Source organism: Nicotiana tomentosiformis, chromosome 5 (assembly GCF_000390325.3).
Source record: "Nicotiana tomentosiformis chromosome 5, ASM39032v3, whole genome shotgun sequence".
Lineage (NCBI taxonomy): Eukaryota > Viridiplantae > Streptophyta > Magnoliopsida > Solanales > Solanaceae > Nicotiana > Nicotiana tomentosiformis.
This window is the reverse complement of record NC_090816.1, coordinates 15,074,390-15,095,486: the sequence shown is the minus strand read 5'-3', so window position 1 is coordinate 15,095,486 and position 21,097 is coordinate 15,074,390. Positions and strand designations below refer to the sequence as shown.

Genomic DNA, 21,097 nt, shown 5'->3' with positions numbered 1-21,097 from the left:
CCTTTACGAACAAATCTACTAACATGGCAAAAGAATCGATGGAATTTGGTGGTAAATTGTGATACTAGATCATTGCTTCCTTCGAGAGGGTTTCCCTGAACTTTTTCAACAACACGGATTCGATCTCATCGTCCTCCAAATCGTTACCTTTGATGGCGCATGTGTAAGAGGTGGCATGTTCGTTAGTATCGGTCGTACCGTTATATTTGACAATTTCGGGCATACAGAATTTTTTGGGGATTGGTTTTGGGGCCACACTCGAGGGGAAAGGGTTTTGTATGAATTTTTTCGAATCAAGCCCTTTTATCATTGGTGGAGCCCCCGGGATTTGATCAACCCTGGCATTGTATGTTTCCACTCTCTTGTCGTTGGCTTCGACTCGTTTTGTGAGTTCTTCGATCAATTTAGTAATTTCGGGAGTGGTCCCCGATTCTTGCTCGTTTGATTTCACTATGACGGGCTCCGTTTTGGGGGTGATTTCTCAAAGCGGATTAAAATCCGGCCTGCTTTGTATATGAGTTTGGCTTTGTAACTGAGCTATCACTACTTGTTGGTCTTGTAGCATCTCGAAGATCATACGTAAGCTGGCCCCGATTTCCCCCCGCGTTATGGGTGTCTCGGGCCACGGATCGAGTACCGCCCTGAATGCTTCTTTCCGGTTCGAAACGTTGATTCGCCTCAAGAGCTATTTTTGAATTGACATCCAATGGTACTTCGGCTCGAATTTCGGGTACTTCGATTCGAGCCTCAGTGCCATCGTCAAGTGGCTTTCTGGCCCCGGGTGCCAAGTTGTTGGTTTCACCTTGAAGGTCGGCTTCGTGGTTGATAGGTAAAGCCATTGCTGATTTGAAGTTGTAAGCTGGTATGTACTGTAGATTTATATCAAACAATCACTGTTATCCTTAGCTCCACGGTGGGCGCCAAACTGTTTACCCGAAAAATCGGATAATGTTAAATTTATGTATGGTTCTAAGGATACGTAATACCCTTTGATATAAAGATAACAATACAAGTATTTTGATTATGAGAATGAGAATGATGATCAGAAAGAATGAGTAAGATGAAGTAAAACAAGCATAATGAGATATCTTTGTATATGAGAAAAGATCTTTTTTGTTCCAATCTATTCCATGCCACCATAGCTTACAAGGATCCCCCTTTATAGTAGAGGGTTGTTACTTTATTTATAATAAAAAATAATAAAATAAAGCATATAGTGGAGGACCCATGATGATTTGTCCTTTCCTTGATTCCCGTCAAGATTCTCTCTCTTGATGCGGTTGCAACGGCTATTGTCTGTGAGCTCGATACTGGCTCGAACTCGTTATTGGGTCAAGCCCTTCGGTCTTGGCTCGAGTTCGACCTTCGGGATGAGCGTCGCGCATTTCCGACCTCGAAGCAATACCTTGCGGATCGATTTGGTAACGGGCTCGATAAGGTTATCGAGCCGACTCCTCGAGCAGCCTTCGGACTCGAGGCTCGTTAGTACTATCTTCGGAGCTCGTTCCCAAAGTCCCACTCCGACTTCTTATCACTTGAACTCGATCGAACGTAGGAAGACCGAAATCTATTTCGACGGTATACAACTATATCCTTCTCTGGTGAGCATGCTGCACAGTGCGCACCCGAAGAGTAACGACTGCGAATTTTCCTGTAAATTTTTCAACAAAAAATAAAAAATAAAATAAAATCCGAACTCGATCCCAGAATATTCAAATTCTGGTTCCTCTAGACTCGTATTTTCTCTTCGAGCCATTCTAGTGACAAGAACGTCATTAAAAGAAATGTTAGGGGCATAGATGTCGTTTTGAAACTTTTCCCTAGGAAGGAAAGATTTGACTAGTTGGTGCTGAAGCATTTAGTTGGCGGTTTCTTCTCGGAGTCGTATGTATGTAAATACAAATTGACAATTCAAAAACATTGTTTCCTTCTTCTCAATTTTCTCTCTTCCTCAATTTTCTCTCTTCTCTCTTTCTCTCTCTTTCCGCCGATTCAGATCTCATCTTCGAGAGAGTGAAGAAGAAGAAGAGAAGGAGAATTCAATAAAATGGCGGCAGTTTCGCCATTAGCAAAATACAAGCTGGTTTTCTTGGGAGATCAATCTGTTGGAAAAACTAGCATCATTACTCGCTTCATGTACGATAAATTCGACACCACCTACCAGGTTTATCTCCCATTTCCAATGTTTTATATTGATTACCGTTTCAATTTCGTAAATAATTTCCCTTTTCGTTGTCCTTTTTATGTTTTGTTCTCCTATAGTTTTGACATTGGATCATATAGTCAATCAATTAAGTCTCAGTCACAAATTAGTTGGAGTTGGTTATATAAAAATTCTCTTCTTATTGCTTCTCAATTTTCTCGAAATCATCGTCAAGATTGTATCTTTTTGTTGGGATTTGCGTACAATATTCGATCAATTTACTTGGCTCAATTATGAAATATTGGGGTTGACTGTATGAATCCTCTGTATACATTCTGCTATATTCAAACCTATTCCAATTCGTAAAAAATTATATTACTATCATTAGATCAATCAATCAATCAGCTATACTTGAATCACAAATTGTTAGAACTAACCATATAAATTCTTCACATACGCACACACTAGAAGATCCCATGGGTGGAGTTGACATTGACATTCTATAGTTTAGAAGTTCCAACAAAAAATCTTTTGTGTTTTTTTTTATTACAATTATTTGTGTAGATCATTGGTGTCTTTTGGTCTCGACGTGATTTATGCTTCGCCAGTTTCTCATTTTCAGTCAGATATTTTGAGTAATATCTACTGTTCTTTTAGGATACAATTGTTGGATCTCGATTCTTGCTATTTTTTATTTCAAGTTCTCATTTTTCTTCTTTGATTTTCAAGTAACGTGATTTCCTATATCCTAACTGGTCACTCTTTCAAAGACCGATATTTAGAACTAAGAACATGCTCGTAAGGAACCTCTGTCAAACTAACTGTTGAATTGTATGACCATCTCATCTAAAAACTTGAGCTTTTAGAGACAATACACTTTTATTTACTTAATTATGTCTTCAACATATTCCCTCACATGCAGCCCTAATTCTTTTTCACTTACAAACTCCTTTTTAGATGTATAATAAAAATGGCTAGTGGTGCTAACGAATATCGAGCCTCATAAAGAGACAAACACCATGTCAGCAACGACTGCAGGCTCTTAGGGTTGCATTGAAATGCATTTTTATTTCTTGGTTACTGACTTTGAGTGAACTTTTTAACCCAAAAAATAAGTATGCGAGGACTTGATGGGAATCAATTGATTGACATGGAAGTTTATTCTTCATATTGTACCTAAGACTTTCAGTTGTGTCGTTAATCTCTTCCACAATTTTTGGCAAACAAAATATAATCCATTATTTGAACAGATTTATTTTCAGATCTGCTCCACGTCCAACTTCCCACTTTCTTTGTGACAGTTTAGAATAGAGGAGTTGGTCAATTTCTCAAGCAGATCATTTGAATTAGTATCAACTTGTTGTTTATCGTGTTCCTAAATGTGCAGGCTACCATTGGTATTGATTTTTTGTCCAAGACAATGTACCTTGAAGATCGAACAGTTCGCTTGCAGCTCTGGTAGGCTGTCTCTCTTTTGTTTCTAACGCATACGTGATAGAATTATATTCTGCTGTTCTTCGTTTTGCTTGACTAAAATTGTTGTTTCATCATTTGCAGAGTTGTTGTCTAAGAATATACTTGAAATGTGAAAGGGAACCTAGAATACTTTAGTTAACTAAGAGAGCCTTTATTTAAACACTGAGCAAAATCTACAAATATCTGGTTATCCTTCAACCTTGGTTACTCTTTCTTGGGGTTAAGGAAAGCAGAGACGAAGAGATTTAGTTATGCATGAATATTTCATGTATACGGTACAGATTGACTGTTTTGATGTTCTTATATGTCAAAATTAAGAAGCTTGATTATCGAGGATACTATATCCTTCCAATCTTATAATCAAAGAACTCTTGAGTACAGTAGAGATGAATTGCTTTAGAATTTCGTGCCTAGACAAGGTAATGCACCTAGGTGGAAGGTTGGTTGACCTAGCTCTCACAAAACATTACATGCTTTGAAGTGGAGCAAATGCAGAAATTACTCTGCATCTTTAGAACCAAAGTTATACTGAATATAGTTGAGATGAAAAGTTATCATACGACCATGCCTATTCAAACTTCTGCACCTAGCAAAGAGGTTAATTTTCCCTATTACTAGCAAAACCTTATACAGACGAGTACACAAAGTTATCTGTTTCTCAAATAGCACTGGAGTCAGCTAGTAATTGTAACATTCTGCTGTGGTTTTGTCAGATGCTGTTTCACTCATCTTACTACTGATTTAATAATTTGCTTCATTTTATAATTTTCCTGATGTAATATCTTCACGTATACAGGGATACTGCTGGTCAGGAGAGATTTAGGAGTCTTATTCCGAGCTACATCAGAGATTCTTCTGTCGCTGTAATTGTGTACGATGTTGCCAGTGAGTAATTGATTGAACTTGTCTTTATAAAATGTATCTACATATATCTGTGCCCTTTGTGGCCTACTCAACAATTTTAGGATTGGTGAGCATACTAAGAATAGAAGTCTCTAAGGAAGTCAGTCTATTGGTTATCCAATGCAGTATGATATTTGTCTTTGATTATTTTTTAATTTTTTTTATGTGCCATGACATTTATATTCTGATAAATCATGGCATTCGCAGACCGCCAATCATTTCTAAACACTTCAAAGTGGATTGAGGAAGTACGTACCGAACGGGGCAGTGATGTCATAATCGTTCTTGTTGGGAACAAAACTGATCTTGTTGATAAAAGGTAGGTTTCCAGATGGTTGCTTCATTTGTTGATTCATTTACTTTGACAATTGCTTTTCCCACTTAACCAGAGCTGTACCTTTTTCGTGGTTTACCTTTTCCTATTTTACTTTAAACGTTCGCATGATTTGTACTATAGACTTCTTTATTTCTGGTTAGGCCTAGGCACCTAGAACTTTGGTCGCAGCAACCATATTGGTCAGGGGCGGAGCTAGAAGCCCGGCTACGGTTTCGACCGAACCCAGTAGCTTTTGCTCAAACAGTATATTTGTGTTAAATTTTTTTTTTATTATGTACAAATATTAAATTTAGAACCCAGCTATTAGCACTTGAAATCATTATTTTAAAATCCATAACCCATAAAGTTGAAATTCTGGCTCCGCCATAAGATTTTGTAAGACATGCCCCCGATTTTGAATATTATTTTCAAAGAGTCAGGGACTTCTATTTTGTTTCATTCTTGTATAGTGCTTATAGCTGGAGGGAGTTTGATTCTTGACTTTGTTTTGGGCATGGTCTCCTGCCAATTCGCTTCTCTTCCTATATTTGTTCAGAAAAATAAAACCTGCTTTTTAAAGATTATCGATTAGGGGAAATTGGATTTAAATCCACTATAATATGATGTCAATCTTTTCCACTATTTCTCTGATTTGAACGATGATGTTTAAACAGGCAAGTATCCATTGAAGAAGGCGAAACCAAGGCTCGTGAATTTAACATAATGTTCATAGAAACCAGTGCTAAAGCTGGATTCAATATCAAGGTACAGTCATCTCAAGCCCCTAGAGACAATTGCCGTTCTATTTCTTTTGCCCCTTGGTCAAATTATGTTATGGAGCTGCAATCTCCTCTTCATCACTTAATATTTGCGCATAACATAAGATTTGACTTCTTTTCCTTTTCATAGTTGTGTAACCTTGGAACAATGGTAATGTTGTCTCCGTGTGACCTATAGATCACGGGTTCGAGCCGTGAAAGCAGCCACTAATGCTTGCATTAGGGTAGACTGTCTACATCACACCCCTAGGGGTGCAGCTCTTCCCCGAACCCTGCGTGAATGCGGGACATTTTGTGCGCCGGGTTTCCCTTTAGTTGTATAACCAACTAATAGTCAAATAGGATGACACTAAAATGTGATTGAACATTACAGCCTCTGTTCCGAAAGATTGCTGCTGCTTTACCGGGAATGGAAGCCCTTTCGTCCACAAAGCAAGAAGATATGGTTGATGTGAATTTGAAGCCTACCTCAAATTCATCGCACACAGAGCAGCAAGGAGGAGGTTGCGCATGCTAGATTTTGTATGTAACAAGAGAGATAAGAAGTTGAACATACACAAAGAAGAAGTTGCATCCAACTATACTATTATAGATGGTCAATTAGCTCATTTGCTAGATATTGATGAGGTTTGGAACAATTTTGGGTTTTTATTCACGTCGTACCACAAGTTCTTTCAATTCTGATGGTGAGGTAGCTGATAACTCTGTGCTCTATAAAACCATTAAAGATTCAGTGGTTACTGTTAAAACTTGTGATTATATATCTTGTGATTCCTAGTTCAGGAATCCTTTTCTTTTTAACCATTTCTTAGCAGAATATACAAAGAAATGGCATTTGTAACTGTCTTCATCTCAGTATTTGTGCTACCGCCTTATGTTGATTTTCTTCAGTTGCTATTAAAAAGGTTCAAGCGTTCCCTGTTATTTGTGTGCTGTTTTTAAAACCCTTTTTTCTAGAATGCATGAACAGCAACACTTTCAAGTGCATGTATATTACAGGTAGCTTGAAAATTAAAAAACATAACCATGAAATTGTGGATAATTGAACTCCTTTGGTTGCAAATTTAAGTTTTATGACCTCTAGTCCGATGGCCATTCGTAAAGTTTCCTTGTTTTAAACTCTAAAGAACTTATCACCTGTCGTGAAGCAAAAAATACTTATTATCTGATGAAACGTTATGCTTTTTTGAAGTAAGTACGGTTCTAAATTTTAAACACGTGCCATTTTTTGTTAAATTAAACACTTTTTTTTTTAGTTTAGCTTATTTTTGAGAATCAAATGTTTTTCAGTCAGATGTGTAACAAGTTTGGCCAGAACTTAAAGTTTTGAATTTTAAACACGCAGCATTTTGAGCGCTAAGAGGTCGTTTGGTAGCTGATTAGGAGAAAAGTTATCCATGTATCGGGGACAACATAATTTATACAATGTTTGGTAGCCATTAGTTATTTTGTACAAAATTCAGCATAACTAATACCATTTTTCGTTGTCATTTTACAATTCTACATAAATAATATATGTATAAGTTATGAGTCAATTTGTGTATTATTTTATGCGGGGTAGAAGATGAATTAACTAATACATGAATAAAATATTGAAATGACAAATTTACCCCTATCATTTTACACGTAAAAGCTTCCTTCTATAGATTGATCTGTATCAAACCCTTTGGAGAACAAGCATGGAGATAGTGATGCCTCACTGCTAGGCTCTTCCTCTTCTCAATCTATTAGAGACAAAATCAGTAAATAAGTATTTTACTTTAAAATTTATATAATTTATATCAATTTCTAATACAACAAAGCAAATATTCAAAAAATATTATCCCTTCGTAAATAATCCATGTATAACTAATATCCGCATAACTAATCTCTACATTTGCTTATTCCTGCATAACTAATACGGGGTTGTTTGGTACGCGGACTAAATTATCTTGGGATTATAATCCCAGGACTAATTTATACCACATTAGAGATGGGATAAAATAATCCCATATTTGATGGGATAAGGTGGGATAAGATGGGATATCCTGGATTAAGTCTAGGATTAAATATATACTCTGTTTGGTTGGAGGTATAAATTTATACCTCCAACCAAACAGAGTATAAATCTAATCCTACATCTTATCCCACCTTATACCTCATACCAAACGAACCCTACATGTATAACTAATACATGCATAACTCAAACCCGCAACCAAACGACCCCTAAGGGTGTAATAGCCTGTTTGGCCAAGTTTATTTTGGGCCAAAAGTGCTTTTGGCAAAAATTTGAGGTGTTTGGCCAAACTTTTAGAAGGAAAAAAAGTGCTTTTGAGGGGAAACAGAAAAATGTAGCTTCTCTCCAAAAACACTTTTCTAAGAAGCACTTTTGACAAAAAATACACTTAAAAGCAGTTTTCAAACGCTTGGCCAAACAATAATTACTGCTCAAAAGTGCTTTTCAAATTAATTAGCCAAACACAAATCGATTCTCTTCAAAAGTAATTTTTTGAAAAGCACTTTTAAAAATAAGCAGATTTTAGAAGCTTGGCCAAACATGCTATAAGGCTCTAATAGCCTGTTTGGCCAAGCTGGAGAAATCAGCTTATTTTGAAAAGTGCTTTTGAAAAAAATACTTTTGAAGAGAAACAGTTTGTGTTTGGCTAATAACTCTAAAAAGCACTTTTGAGCAATAATTTATGTTTAACCAAGCTTTTCAGAAAGTGCTTTTAAGTATCAAATTACGAATAAGGAAATGAATAGATTTACTTAATAGTTAATATTATAAGTAAATAAATAATCTTAAAATTTTGTTATTACAGGCAATAATTAAATCTTTTTATTTTATTTAAGTAAAATATGAAAATAAAATTTAAAAGTACTTAATTCTTTTAATATAAGTTAAATATATTAAAAATCATTCTACAAATATAAAAGCATTCACCCCTAAAGTCAATATATATTAGAAAGCAATCCTAAAAATAATAAAAAATATTTATATATTAATATCCTAAGTATTAAGTTTAACGGTTATTTTGGTATATACTATATTTTGTTAAGGGTATTCTTGGTAAGAAGAAAAGTCAAAACTGCTTCTGCTTCTGATTTTGGGAAGAAGCTACTTTTTTCTGCTTTTCAGAAACTTCTTCTGCTTCTTTCAAAAAGTACTTTTTTTTTTCCAAAAAAAAGCTTGGCCAAATAATTTAATGTAGAAAATAAAATGTTTTTGAGAAAAAAAGGACTTTTGACATGTTGAGATGTTTGGCCAAACAGACTATAATTTACAGAGGGACCAAAGTGCGACGGTTTAAACTTTAAACAAAAGTAGTCCATTATTTTAATTCCATAATATTTTCCTTCACGTCCAGTAAAGTTGAGCTCTGAATCTTCATCAATGGAAGAAGACGATCACCTCTCAAACCCCACCAGCACCGCCGATTCTTCAGATTCCGCTCTCCAACGGAAGCATGCAGCAATGATCGAACGCCTTTCAAACCTACACCAATCCCGTTCGACCCGCAAACCCGAATCCGATTCAAACTCCACAAGCTCATTCCTTTCCCGTTTCTCCGAATCCAAAAACTCCATTGAATCCACACTCTCCCGCATCCGTCAAACACCCGACCCGCATTCCAACCCGACCTTAAAACCCGAACTCGACAACGTCTCACTTTCCATTTCTAATCTCGAAAAGCTCGTCGCTGAAAACTCATTTTCCCTTCCTTCTTACGAAGTCCGCACGTGCCTCAAAACCGTAGCAGATCTCAAACAAATCGTCGAACAGGTCACGTGCGATGTAATCCCGAAGAAGAAATTCTCTTTCAAGAACAAATCAACAAAGAAAATCACAACCCAAAGTGATGATTTAGGGCCTAGGGTTTTGGATAACAACAGCCAAAATGTGGAATCGAGGGATTTAGGGTTTAAGGTTTTGGATTCTCCGGGATTTAGGGGAAACGAAAATGAGGTGTTAGTGAAGGAATTTAATAATAGGGGCAGTGATGAGGAGATTAGGGAATTCGTGTTATCAGATTTAAGGGGTTGTGAGGTGAGATTAATGGGGAATATAAGGGCATTGTTTGTAAATAAGCTGATTGATTGTAAGGTTTATGTTGGACCTGTTTTTGGGTCGGTTTTGATTGAGGAAGCGAAAGATTGTGTTTTTATGATGGCGTCGCATCAGATTCGGATTCATCAAGCAAAAAGGTGTGATTTTTATCTTCGAGTGAGGAGTAGGCCGATAGTTGAGGATAGTAATGGTGTAAGGTTTGCGCCGTATTGCTTGAAGTATGATGGGATTGAGAAGAATCTTGAAGAAGCTAATCTTGGTGAAGAAACAGGGAATTGGTCCAATGTGGATGATTTTAAGTGGTTACGAGCAGTGCAGTCTCCAAATTGGTCAATTTTGCCTGAAAATGAACGACTTGGCGTGGTGGATATTTCAACTCGAGACGCAAAGATTAGTTGCTGAAAAGTTCTCGTCTTGACGTGTGGCTAGTATGGTGAATCTTGAATCCTCAGTGTGTAAAGGAGGTAACCTTTTTGGTTATCTTCTTAATTTTGCTTGAATCTGTAGAGGAATAAAGATACATCAGCTTTTGTTTAATTGCATTACTTACTAGTTATTCTTCTATTTTTTAAAAATGAACTAAATTATAGGACAGAAAGATTATGCTAAAGCTGTTGGATTCCAGTACAAGTTGTGACCTATTGCAAGTTCCCTTTTTACTATTGGATAGATAGATTTCGTTGTGTGTTCTGTTACCTATTCCGTATCAACTTCTACTTGCGCAGTGGTTGGCGTATACCTGTGCTTTTTGACTTTCTGTGATTTTGTGATTAATACCACATTCTTTGGTTGGAACACATACTGTATTGTCCCAAGAAAGGGTGGATTGGGACGACGCTACTCTCCTAGGCTTTGGTAAATATATGCTTACTGCTGATCTGCTTAAAAGGAAAAGGAGAAGGAGAAGGAGATTGTATTTTGCTTTACTAGTTATATTTAAAGCAGGGTACCAATAGAATCAATGCTATGGGGTAAGTCATCTTTGAATATCTTCAGAGTTCAGGGTAGAAATGAGGAGGTTTTAGGGCTCTGGTTCTTTTTTTTTTTTTGGGGGGGGGGGGGGGGGGGAGAGGTGTTGTAGCGGGTAAAGGTAAAGAGAGTCATATTTGCAACGTCAAAATTGACGCTGCATAGATCGGTATCTCTGTTGGAGTTTGTCTTCTTTACAATGTGGTTGATAGGCATCAGATGGAGAGTACCATGAGTTCCTTTCTCTCACTTATTAATGAGAGTAGTATATAACTCAAGGGTTTCATTAAATATGTGTAGCATAGTTTACCTGGTTCTTTGACAGGTGCTACACAATAAGTGAAGAGCTATTCCTCCACATGCAAAATAGCTTAACTGGACTACAATCAGTAAGCCTGAAGCATGATCAGGGGAATTATTTGCCCACCCAAAACCTCAAGAGCTTTTTAAGAATAGGAGGGTGAGTGATAATGCCATCGTTATCCAGGATGTTATGTCTAGATTTAACAAACTCAAGGGTAAAATGACCAACATGATTCTTAAAATAGACCTAGAAAAGAGACAAGATGTCTGGATAGAGAATAGACAAGACACTGATAAATTTGAGTAGGATCCAGCTGCTGTTCCCTGGTAGCAAAAACCATAAGGCATGTAACTCTGTCTTCGGGATTGTTCAAGTGTAGAGCTTATGAGATCTATGAGTAGATGGCGTGGGAGAGGAAGGTTTAATTAGCTCTTCGGAAATGGTGGACACAAATGTCCGCGCAGAAGAATTCGAAGCCATCAGATTATTGGGTAGCTTAAGTTTGATTTATTTGCCTTCTTGGATATTTCATACTGGATCCTGAGGAAACAAAACTTCTTTTAACTTAAATAGGAGCAGTAGTTATACCTAAAACGTTATTGAATCATACGGCTACTCTACTTCTGAAAATTTTCAAAATATTGTACTATTATTCTTGTTAATTGATTAAAGTAATGTTTTATTTAAGTTAAAAATTCTGGATTTATATTGGATCCAGAGGAGCAATACCAGTGATTCCCACTGCAACTTGATTTATGTTTTGAGTCAACCTTATTTCTGTCTATATCTTTTTATCGTAAGTAGCATTTAGAGAGTGAGTTCCCAACTATTCTTCGCCGTTAAGGGATTTGTTACTTGGAGGTTAAGGTTTCTGGATGATTCTCACCAGAGAAAAAAAGGAGATGAGAGACAATGAAATGAATCGACCAACCCATAACATTTGGGCCGCCTTCTATTTATTTTAACCCAGTAACAAGTCTTTACAAAGATGTACAAAAAGGAATAGGCTAAGCTATTACAAAACTGGCTAACTATTACAAACGGCTATGAAATAAATAATTTGGGCCACTCATATTTTCTGCTTTGGGCCTGAAGCTGAATATTCAGATAGCTCAACACCCACTTCATGTTGGAGAGGAGAAACCACCTTCAACTTGCCCAGAAAAGAATGGTGAAGAACACCAAGTAGCGGCTTTGTAAACACATCTCCAAGCTGGTATGAAGTAGAGACATGAGACAATTGGATCAACCCCTCATTCAGCTTGGTTCAGATGAAGTGACAATCCACTTTTATATGCTTGGTATGCTCGTGAAATACCATTGCCGTAGGGATTATCATTTCCAGTCTGGCTCTCGAAGACTCAATATCAGAGGAAGATTTTTGGAAATTAGTTTCGCATTATTATCTGAATTAGTCGAATAAAATTCTAATATAATAGAGTAAGGTTTGAGGCTCGCTATCGTAGGCGGATATAAAGTCCTATCTTGTAGTTATAGATGAAATAGATTTATCTTTTCTTTAAAGATCCAGTAGATGTTGTTGAAGCCTTGAAGGTGCAGTTGGCTTCCATCTAGTAGCTTTTGTTCTCTATTGTATTCTGTTTGCCCTCCCATCCTTGTGTTGGGTGTTAAAAGATTGGTCAGAATACAAATTATAATGCATTTGGTTATGAAAGGATTTTCTTAATTGTTAGTAGCTTTATTTACAAAGTTTATTAGTTGTAGTTGAATTGAAAGCAAGTGCTTAGTTCACCTTTTTATGGACCATGAGTTTAGTACACTGAACGGTCCTTTTCGTAAATATTAGAGCAGTATGGATATTTCGAAGCTAGGGGAAAAGAAATGAAAAAGAAAAAAAGAGGATATAGTGATTTTTAAGCAGTGATTTTCTTCTTTTCACTTTTCTTTTTCTTAGTAATGAAACCACTACATTATATATCAAATGGAGCTAAAATAGCTAATTCTCTTGTGTGTCCTCCATTACGCCAAGTTTTTGGTTATAAAATGCAAAAGGATGTATTTTGTTGTAGCATGTTATTTACTTTATATATTTTTTATCAACCGTTACTACAGACTGCTACAGGTAGTCGGTTTCTTCTATCTGATGGTATAATATACATTGACACTATCACTGCACTGAAGTTAAACTTCATACTATAAAATAGAGTTTTTGGCCAATATTGTCCTTTATGTTTTAGGATAGGTTTATTTTGGTCCCTCAAATATAGCCTTGAGCATATTTAGTTCCTTAAGTAAGCTAAAGTGGAGCGCCTTTAGTCTCAGTGACACAATGTGTTCAAAAACTAACGGTGTTACCCAACTCTGATTCATGAAGCAAATCTTCTGCTCTGAAGCAAAACGTTTCCTCTCCTTTTATTGGATAGCGTAAATTATCACTTAATTCCTCATTTTTAGATAATGTCTTCTAAAATTTTGACCTTGAAAATATTCCCTTATGTGCCAGTTTTCAATGAGAAAAATGATACTGTATAGCCGCTGTAAAAAAATAATAGCCGAAAAATATATAAAATTTGTATATTTTTTATATATATATATATATATTAATATACAAACATTATACAAATTTTATATACTTTTTCCGCTACCAGATGTAAATAGTTTCTGGTACGGGTTAAAAGTGATAATACAACCTCGTTATTCGTTTGCTTCAATAATATGCCTAGAAGTGATCATCGCAACTCTATTTCTTTTCAAATTTTAACTTTTCTTTTTGAAAAAATCAATCAAAAGTATATATATACAAAAAAATATACAAATTTTATATATTTTTTCGGCTATTATTATTAAAGCGGCTATACAATGTCATTTTCTCATTGAAAACTAGCACATAAGGGGATATTTTCAAGTTCAAAATTTTAGAAGACATTATCTAAAAATGAGGAATTAAAGTGATAATTTGTGTTATCCAATAAAAGGAGAAGAAACGTTTTGCTTCAGAGCAGAAGATTTGCTTCATGAATCAGAGTTGGGTAACACTGTTAGTTTTTTAACATATTGTGTTAGTGAGGCTAAAGGTGCTCCACTTTAGCATACTTAAGGGACTAAATATGCTCAGAGTTATATTTGAGGGACTAAAATAGACCTACCTTCAAAGATTAGGGACAATATTGGTCAAAAACTCCTATAAAATATAACAACAAGAACAACAACCCAGTATAATCCCACTAGTAGGGTTTGAGGAGGGTAGTGTGTACGCAGACCTTACCCCTTCCCTGGGGCAGAGAGACTGTTTCCGATAGATTCTCGGCTACCTCCCTCCAAGAACTCCCCACCTTACTCTTGGGGTGACTCGAACTCACAACCTCTTGATTGGAAGTGGAGGGTGCTTACCACTAGAGCAACCCACTCTTATCAAAAACTCCTATAAAATAGATAGTAGTAATTAAGTGTCAATGTCATGGATTTCAGTGTCTATTAGGTGTTCTTACGATGTCAATGGCCACTTAATTTAAGCCAAAAAATGGGAAACAATGGCCCGATGGCTGAAAGAAATGATTTGGTAGTAGGTTCAAATGTAGATATGCTTGTTACTTTATTTTTTGGTTTCATTCGTTGTTCGTTAATTGTATTGGGTCCAACTAAATTCAAATTCATACCGAAAAGTCCCATATTAGGGTAAAGTGTTCCTAACAGATACGACTTTATATTCAGAACTCGAACTTGAGACCTCTGGTTAAAAATAAAAAAGTGCTTATGAATCCATCACAATCCTTGTGAAAGATTCAGCAAATTATAATCTTAATATGTTTCGTTGATGCTTTTGTACAATAAGCTTCTAAAATATCTTTCTTTCTACATTGCTAGGAATAACGGTTGGGAAAATAGATCAAGAGTTTTGTTTGACCAAAAAATGTGTATCTTGGTTCAAATAATTTAATTTATGTAATTAGGGGTTAAGCTTAGTTAACAATAATATTTCTAGATGAAACTTTCAAGGGTGCAATAAATAATAGTTCGGTCAGATAATGATGACAACATGCAATAACTGTTCTAAAAAACATGAGCAATAATATAGCATTTTATAGCAATGAATATCAATAAATGACATTTAAGTAAATAAGAGGAATGATTCACCCAATAAAGGATGAAATAGATGGATGTTCCTCATGACAATGATAAATGACAGGCAAATCCTTGAATATTCGATTTATTCTCGGATCTGATGAAAAAGTATGGAATAGTATAAACAAAAATCTTAGTGAAAATGTGGTGTTTGTATCTAAGCAAGAGAAAGAGAACAAAGTGTGTTCTTACAAGTGAATATTACATGTCCCTATCATTGTCTCTTTTTTCTATATATATGGGACATGTACTTAAGATCGTATCCTGACAAACTAGCAGTTACAGCTCTTATCAATGATATTTGATCTCGACCTCGACCATTGTTGGCATCTCGACTACGGCTCTTGTCGACATCTCGACTACGACTCTTGTCGACACTTCGGCTAGGGACTTTGCTGCTTCTTGGGTCATTTTGACTAACGGCAACTCGAGAGCTCTTCCCTTAATATTATCTTGGATTAAATACTCTAGAGATAGATTTTGACCCATATTAGTTCCTCCGCTTATTGAGACCGGCTTCAGGCGGGGTCGATGATCAGATTTGCTCGTTATGGTAGAAACAATTGAGCGAGCAGTTCAGGTCATGGTGGTCATGGTGAATTGGCAATGTGGCCCTATGCGGATCACTTATTTCAAAACGTCTCAATTTTCCCGATTGATTTGTTGGGGGTCGGGTTGTCCCTAATTTAAGATGACGTTATGATGTCATGCATCATTATGATGCGTTTTTCCGATGTGTTGCTTCATTTCTCCTGCGTTCTTTGATTGAATTTGCCGCTTGCGTTACGACGCCAGTAATGATGAACCGCTTTCGGTTCTGGTGCCCAGGTCCTTATAAATAGATGTGTTAGGGTATAATTTTGAAGTTTCAGACTTTCTGCTTTGAAATCCCTTCTTTCTTCTCTTTGACTTAACACTTTCCCTTTCTGTTCTAGGGGCTTTCATTATTCAGATCCTTTATTACTTGATACTCTCTTTCTTTCGATAAAACATGACTAACGTACCTTCCGAGTCTAGTGAGGGAAGTGAGCCGGTCCCTTTAGCGATAGTGCTCCCTCCTCATGAGGGGAATGCTCCTGCCGCTGTTGAGGATGGAGGCTTCCCTTTGGAAGAGAAGATAATTCCTCGCAATCCTGACACCAGGTCTGATTTCTCGAAATACCCTGATGCCGACCCTGGAGCCTTTAGGTCAGTGATGATGGAGAAGAAGTTGGGAGAACTTAGGGGTAAGTACGACATCCCCGATCACCTCGAATTAATCCCGGCTGTGTGGGATACGGTGCAGGTCCATCGCCTTGGATACTGCGCCTTCTACGCTTACCCCTTCCAAGTCGGCTACACTCTCCCTCTCCTTCCACTGGTGGAGGAATTTTGCCATTATTACGGCGTCTGCCCAGCCCAACTTACCATATATGTTTACAAGCTTATAAGGATGCTCACGAAGTTCGCCGAGCTGGCCGGGGTCGAACTCTCACTTCGGTATTTGATACACCTATTCACCCCAAGTTTTTACAGGGGGACGATATTAAACCTTCGCCACCGAGGAGGCAAGTGCATGTAATGACCCGACCGGTCTTTTTGAGTATTACAATCACATTTTTCCATTTACTGCTCAATTTATGCTTTACAGTTGTTATGTGACTCGCCGGGGTGATTGTTTCGGGTCTGGTGAGTTTTTGGAATGAATTGGAATACTTAGTTTCAAGGTTTAAAGCTTAGATTAAAATAGTAACCGGATGTGACGCTTGGAATTTTACCTGTGGCGCTCGAAAATGTCAGAGGCTCTATAAACGGGGTTTTTGGCCATTTTTGACATAAACATAGTTGGGGAGCTCGGTTTGGGCAATTTTTAGAGGCAAACCTCACAAATTGGACTGGGGTAAGTGATCTTAACTTGGTTTGGTCCGTTATTCATGAATCTAACATTATTACCAGCACTTATTTCATGATTTGGGGGATTAGAATAGAAATGTTTTAAAAATTGATTTGAGGGTTTGAAGGTCGAATCAGAGTCAGAATTTAGTAATTTTTGTATGGTTGGACTCGTGGTTGAATGGGAATTCATATTTTATAACTTTTACCGGGTTTCGAGACGTGGGACCCACTGTTATTTTTGAGTTAATTTCGGGTTTATTTGTAAAATTTAGCATTTTCATATGGAATTGATTCCTATACCTTGTGTTAATTATATCGAATTATTTTGACTAAGATTCGAGGCGTTTGGAGGCCGAACCGTGAGGAAAAGGCTTATTGTAATAAAGAATTACTCGGATTGAGGTAAGTAACTGTTCTAAATTTGGTCGTAAGGGTATGAAACCCCGGATTCTGTGATATGTGATTGGTTTTGAGGTGACGCACATGCTAGGTGACGGGCGTGTGGGTGTGCACCGTAGGAATTGTGACTTGCTCAATTTCATGGATCTGTGTTGTTGAATAAATTGTTGCTACCGTACATTTTTCCACGTATTAGGGAAATTGAACTATAAATCATGTTTAAACCATGTGTTGACACGGTTAGGACCCATATAGGTCGTGTACATGTTGAATTATCTGTTAAATTACTATTTTGTACTCAGTCACGGTTTTACTTGCATATTACATCTTACTCTATCTTGTTCATTATTGATGCATCATATCATTGTTGTTGGCTGCTCATCATGATTTCTGAGAGCCCGAGAGACTGAAGAGGTTGATGATTGAGTGAGGTCGAGGGCCTAATTGTAAGGATATTTATGGGATCGGGCTGCACGCCGCAACATATTCTATTGATTTATGCCATGATTGGCTTGTTATAGCGCTTGGGCTGAAGGAGCCCCTCCGGAGTCTGTACACACCCCAGTGAGCATAGGTACCTACTGACTGCGAGTGCCGAGTGCGATTGCCGAATGATGAGTGACTGTGAGAAAAGAGTGATTGTGAGGAAAGAGTGACTGCGAAGTTGGAGTGAATGGGAGGACTGAGTGACTGTTACTCCGAGAGGATGCATTGATTTCATTATTTCCTGCATTTCAGTTGTCATATATCACTATTTTGGAAATTTTGAAAAAACATTATTTTCTGTTTCGGTCAAACTTGATATGAAATTTCAATGAAATCTTAAATGTTAAACTTGAGAACATGCCTACTCTTTTATATTGGAAATAACTGTATTTGGACTTAGCGAAGCTCGTCAGTACTTTCAGTTCTTTATTTATTATTGTTACTTACTGAGTTGGTTGACTCATACTACACCCTGCACTTCATGTGCAGATCCAGGTGATCCCGGATATAGTGGGTGTTGATTCTCTCGCACGGTTGATTTTTCGGAGATTCAGAGGTAGCTTCCGTGTTTTGCAAACCTTGTCTCTCCTTCCCTATCTCTTGTTTACTGTATTTAGTCTTAGACTATTATAGACCGTATTTTCTAGGTTTGTAATATATAGATGCTCATGTACTTAGTGACACTAGGTTTTGGGAATGTTTGTATCGGAATTTGCTAGATTTTTGGTATTGTATTAAACATTATGTTTTCAAACTTAAAGGAAATCGTGGGTTATTGATGTTGTCGGCTTGCCTAGTACTGAGATAGGCGCCATCATGACAGGTTAGGATTTTGGGTCGTGACAAGTTGGTATCAGAGCCTAGGTTACATAGGTCTCATGAGTCACGAGCAGGTTTAGTAGAGTCTTGCGGATCGGTACAGAGACGTCTGTACTTATCTTCGAGAGGCTGCCGAACCCTTAGGAAAATTTTACTTTCTTGTATTCTATCATGTGAACTTGTTGATTCCGAAAAACTAAAAATTATGATTATTCTATTCTCTCATAGATGGTGAAAACACGTACTATCGGATCGGACGGTCAGCCACCAATGCCACCAGTTAGGACTGCGAGAGGCCGGGGCTGAGGTAGAGGTCGAGGTGTCGCTCGTACAACAGTTAGAGCAGCACCTGTAGTACCACCAATTGCTCAAGATCAGGAGCAGATTCCAAATGTAGCTGAGCAAGCGGGACATGCTCACGCACCAGCTGTGCCCATTGAGATTCTAGGCCTACAAGAGGCTTTGGCTCAGATGTTGACAATTTGCACTAGCCTTGCCCAGGTAGTTTCGGCTCAGGCCGCACCTACCACTTCTCAGGCCGGGAGAGGTACTCATACCCCTGTTACCCGTACCTTAGAGCAGGTAGTACATGGATTTCATATACCAGGGGAACTACCAGCCTAGCCAGCTGCAGCTGTTCAGGCCCCGATAGTCCCCATTATGGCAGATGATGAGCAGATGAGACTTGAGAGATTTGGAAGGCTTCGACCTCCATCATTTAGCGGTGCTGAGTTAGAGGATGCTCAGGGTTTCCTGGATAAGTGAAAGCGGATGCTTTAGACAACAGGTATTCTGGAAACCAGTGGGGTCTCGTTCACTACTTTTCAGTTTTCTGGGGCTGCCTTCAGATGGTGGGAGGCTTATGAGAGGCGCAGGCTAGTTGGTGCAGTATCACTTACATGGAAGGAATTCTCCGTTCTCTTTTTGGAGAAGTTTGTGCCGCAGTCTCGCAGAGAAGAGCTGTGCAGACAATTTGAGCAGTTACGTCAGGATGGCATGTTTGTGATGCAGTACGAGATGCAATTTTTTGAGTTGGCTCGTCATGCAGTTTGGTTGGTTCCCAGTGATAGGGAGAGGATTAGGAGGTTCATTGATGGCCTCACATATCAGTTGTGGTTACTTATGACTCGGGAGAGGGTATCAAGTGCTACTTTTGATGAGGTAGTTGACATTGCTCGACAGATAGAGATGGTCCGTAGCCAAGAGCGTGGAGAGAGAGAGAGAGGCTAAGAGGCCTCGTGGACCAGGTGATTTCAGCGGTGTTCCTTCAGGGGGTCAGTTTTACCGTTGTAGGGGTCTTCCTTACAAACACGCTCAGAAGGGTCGTCCAGTTCACCGTGGTGCATCATCCAGCCATGGTTCATACAGTTCTCATCAGGGCCAGCCATCTCTCGGTGCCCTTCCAGCCCAGAGTTCGTCCCTTGCCCTTTTAGTTCAGGGTTCATTTGCACCAGGTGCTTCTAGCAGTTATTATGGTTTTCGGGGTTCGATTCAGTCAGCACCACCACCACTACCGGGGAGCTACTTTGAGTGCGGTGAATTTGGGAATATGTGGAGACAGTGTCCTTGTCGCCCGGGAGGTCCAATGCATCAGAGGAGTCAGACTACGACTTCAGCACCAGTTACTTCGCCACCCGCCCAGCCAGCTCGGGGTGGGGTTCAGGAAGCTAGGGGTCACCCAAGAGGGAGAGGCCGATCAGGTGGTAGTCAGGGCCGATTCTATGCTTTTCCTGCCATACCAGATACTATTGCTTCAGATGCAGTGATCACATGTATTGTCTCAGTGTGCCACAGGGAGGCATCTATATTATTTGACCATGGTTCTACTTATTCGTATGTATCATCGTACTTTACTCATTTTCTAGATATGGCCCGTGAGTACTTAGTTTCACATGTTTGTGTATCTACGCCGGTGGGCGATACTATTATTGTGGACCGTGTGTATCTGTCGTGTGTGGTAACTATTGGGGGACTGGAGACTAGCGTTGATCTCTTATTGCTTAGTATGGTTGATTTCGATGTAATTCTGGGTATGGATTGGTTGTCTCCAAGTCATGATATTCTGGATTGTCACACAAAAATCGTGACGTTGGCAATGTCGGGGTTGCAAAAGGTCGAATGGAGAGGGTCTCTAGATTATGTTCTCAGTAGAGTAATTTCTTATTTGAAGGCTCAACGTATGGTGGGGAAGAGGTGTTTGTCATATTTGGTCTTTGTGAGAGATGTTGATGCAGATACTCCTACAATTGATTCAGTACCGGTAGTGCGAGATTTTTCGGATGTATTTCCTGCAGACTTGCCGGATATGCCACCCAAAAGGGATATTGATTTTGGTATTGACTTGGTTTCGGGCACACAACCCATTTCTATTCCTCCGTATCGTATGGCACTAGCTGAACTGAAAGAATTGAAAGAACAACTTCAGGAACTCCTTGAAAAGGGGTTTATTAGGCCTAGTGTGTCACCTTGGGGTGCACCGGTTCTGTTTGTGAAAATG

The 21,097-nt window shown here is 38.3% G+C and overlaps 2 protein-coding genes across 2 annotated transcripts; both read left to right on the top strand.

Annotated features, from left to right (window-relative positions):
* The first annotated feature begins 1,888 nt into the window (after positions 1–1,888).
* Positions 1,889–6,418, top strand: LOC104089986 (ras-related protein RABH1e). Its single transcript, XM_009595012.3, has 6 exons — positions 1,889–2,164; positions 3,531–3,601; positions 4,416–4,504; positions 4,730–4,841; positions 5,513–5,603; positions 5,991–6,418. Exons 1-6 carry the CDS (start codon positions 2,048–2,050, stop codon positions 6,132–6,134), a joined length of 624 nt encoding a protein of 207 aa, XP_009593307.1. The 5' UTR covers positions 1,889–2,047; the 3' UTR covers positions 6,135–6,418.
* A 2,483-nt stretch (positions 6,419–8,901) lies between these two features.
* LOC104089985 (tubulin-folding cofactor C) lies at positions 8,902–10,360 on the top strand. The gene has a single exon (XM_009595011.4). It carries the CDS (start codon positions 8,991–8,993, stop codon positions 10,065–10,067), a length of 1,077 nt encoding a protein of 358 aa, XP_009593306.1. The 5' UTR covers positions 8,902–8,990; the 3' UTR covers positions 10,068–10,360.
* Positions 10,361–21,097: the final 10,737 nt, after the last annotated feature.